The sequence below is a fragment of the Penaeus monodon genome, chromosome 15 (genome assembly GCF_015228065.2).
Source record: "Penaeus monodon isolate SGIC_2016 chromosome 15, NSTDA_Pmon_1, whole genome shotgun sequence".
Taxonomy (NCBI): Eukaryota; Metazoa; Arthropoda; class Malacostraca; order Decapoda; family Penaeidae; genus Penaeus; species Penaeus monodon.
In genome coordinates, this window is record NC_051400.1 from 36,850,341 (window position 1) to 36,853,072 (window position 2,732).

Here is a 2,732-nt window from a genome sequence, read left to right on the forward strand (position 1 = left end):
AAAATTTGCTAAAGAAAAGGACAGTTCACAGTGTTATCACCCTCTCACCCCAGGTACAACTCTATATTTATATTTCCCATAGTAGAGGAGGAAAAAAATATCCTTCCCCAATACTTTTTGCTTCATCCTATCACATAGGATAAGGAAAATCATTATTCTTATTAAGTAACATTTAATATCACAGATGAAAAACAGGAACAGTTACAGCACATAAAAATATTCATATCTCCTTTATATACTCCATACAATTAATACATTTCAGCATTAAAATTCTTTTTTTTTTTAATACATTCTTAGGAATTTATACAAGTAACAAAAATACAAACCTTCAGATCATAACATACAAAAGGATATTACAGTTAAAGTAATAGCCTCACTTAATGCCACATTTTATACAGAAAACAAAGAAATGATATAATAAATGAACATGTAACTTATTAACAACCTAACAGAGAATATTAACATACCAGAACAATTTCTAAAATACTAAAAGTAACTACAATATTCACATATGTATTCTTCATTTCATGCTTCAGATATTTGGAAAGCAATAAAGGAACAATCATAAAAACACAAGAGTATGTACAAACCACCTTTCAGTCAGCAACATCACCAGCACCCTACTTCCTCTGACATTTTGCCATGCCATCATCACCTAAAGAAGTAATCCATCTCCTGCTAACAGAACTTTGTTCCTCTGCAATCACCTTTTAAAAAACAGTATCACTTACTTCTGACATGTGGTTAAAGCTGTGATCAAGGCCCTTTGATATTCTCCCCTGCCATCTGTGTTACTAACTAGAATGTTCATCTGCAGCCCCTAGATATCTCTTGAGAAATCATTAAAGTTTCTATGCCTGTCCCTCCATGACCTAATGTTTTTTCACAATACTTGGACATGAACACAATGTATTTCCTTAAAAAAAGAATACTTTATATTTATAATGCATACTCAGAATCATCATACTGGTACACTATGCTAGAAGATGCAAAATCAAATTGATAGCAATCGCTTCCAATATTTCATAATCAATTTTGTTTCATAATCAGCACAACAGTACACTCAGAGGTTATAAAACCTGAACAATAAAAGGAAAACAATATACATGCAGCAAATTTCAAAAGAACATAAAGATTTTCTCTTCAAGATCATGTATTTGTTGGCCATAAGTGCTATTTACCTCTCATCAATTTCCTTAGCAGTATCAAGAAACTTTCAATTTAGAACTTAATTCGACATAAATGACTGATTTCAAATTTCTTATCTGCATTTTGTTGAGGAAAACAAATAAATAAAGGAGGGACCATATCATTGCATGAAGTATGTGGAATTTCCTTACCTATTACTTTTCTTCTAGAAAAATATATCGTATTAATTAATACCAAAACCCCCATACTGAAGAGGACTTTGCCACAGCTTCCCATTATTGTTATGTCACATCTATGTTTGGTAATGCTGATGCTATCATCATTTAAAGAGGTGATCCATTTCCTTGATGCAATCACAACCACAACCAGTCGGACACTCATTGTGGTCACGAAACCATTCAAGGATGTGGTATGCATGCCCACCATGGCCACACACCACACAGAAGTTGCTTGCTCCTGTGAATCATTGAGAGCATTTGAATTGTTGTGGATGTGGTAGGAATGGTTACTGATAATGAGGTTAGTGATGATGAACATTTAAATGATAAAGTTATAAAATGACCATCTGTGGTCCATAACTCTACATAAACAGAATTAATTTTAGACTCAAAATCAACCAATTGCAGGGTACAAACCATCAACATGGACAATGTAAGACTCCTACCCACCTTTGACTGCAACGTGGCAAATTGAACAGCTGAAGGAAAAGCAGCGGCAGTATCTGCACTGAGGTCCCTTGGCTGACTGACCACAATGCACACAGTCAGTAGGGAACTCAACACCCTTGTGAGCTGGTGGTTGGGCTTGTAAATACTTCAGAACCTACAAGAGGAATACAGTTACAAATGACATGGGGAAAACTTGTAACAAACATTGCCAATCTACCTGAGGTTGTTGGTGGTGGTGGTAACAATACTGCTGATCATGATGACAATGATGGAGACAAAAATATATTAGCCTTAAAAATCATATTCATATCAAGAAAACATCTAACCATAAAAGCTCAGAAAACAATGGCATCATGATTAATAGTAAAATAGTAAAATAAATTAAAATCTATGCCATAGTCCTGTTCTTTCTTTTTTTTAACAAACTCAAAAAATGCTCACTGCACCAGCACACTCACCATTGCCCGCTGCTTGAGGAGGCCCCATCGGTAAAGGATGTCTGCATAGGCCCTGCGCAGTTCATCATACTGCTGGCTCCGGCTGCAGTCAAGAAACCTGGCAGTGAAGGCAAAGGGATAAATCTTACATAAAAAAAATGGTGTGAAGAAAATTTTGATCTCCCTTTATCTATATACTGCTTTAAACTTTGCTCTATTTTCTCTCTTACCTGATGACAGAGATATAGCATCATTGTGGTAAACCAGAGTTCCCCGTTTTTTAATAATGTAATATACGGCTGGTGCCACATTGGTCCTGGGTACCAGCTGGAAGAGGATGTTTGCCCAGGGTGACTTTTTTCTATCTTTAACAATGCTGTCTTGTTTCTTAAGAATACTGAATCAGGAAAACTTTCTGATATCCTTTTATTGGGTACATGTAATCATCAAGTGTTAAATCTCATCCTATCTTTATGTC

At 35.3% G+C, this 2,732-nt stretch overlaps 1 protein-coding gene across 1 annotated transcript in view; it reads right to left on the bottom strand.

Annotated features, from left to right (window-relative positions):
• Window positions 1–162: 162 nt before the first annotated feature.
• Window positions 163–2,732, bottom strand: part of LOC119582002 (GATOR complex protein WDR59-like) — a 4,134-nt gene continuing 1,564 nt past the window's right edge. Inside the window, exons 3-5 of the mRNA XM_037930197.1 lie at window positions 2,276–2,372; window positions 1,818–1,971; window positions 163–1,605 (exon numbers count right to left, since the gene is read on the bottom strand). Of these exons, the coding sequence (XP_037786125.1) occupies window positions 1,469–1,605; window positions 1,818–1,971; window positions 2,276–2,372 (388 nt within the window). The 3' untranslated portion in view covers window positions 163–1,468. The remainder of the gene's footprint in view (window positions 1,606–1,817; window positions 1,972–2,275; window positions 2,373–2,732) is intronic.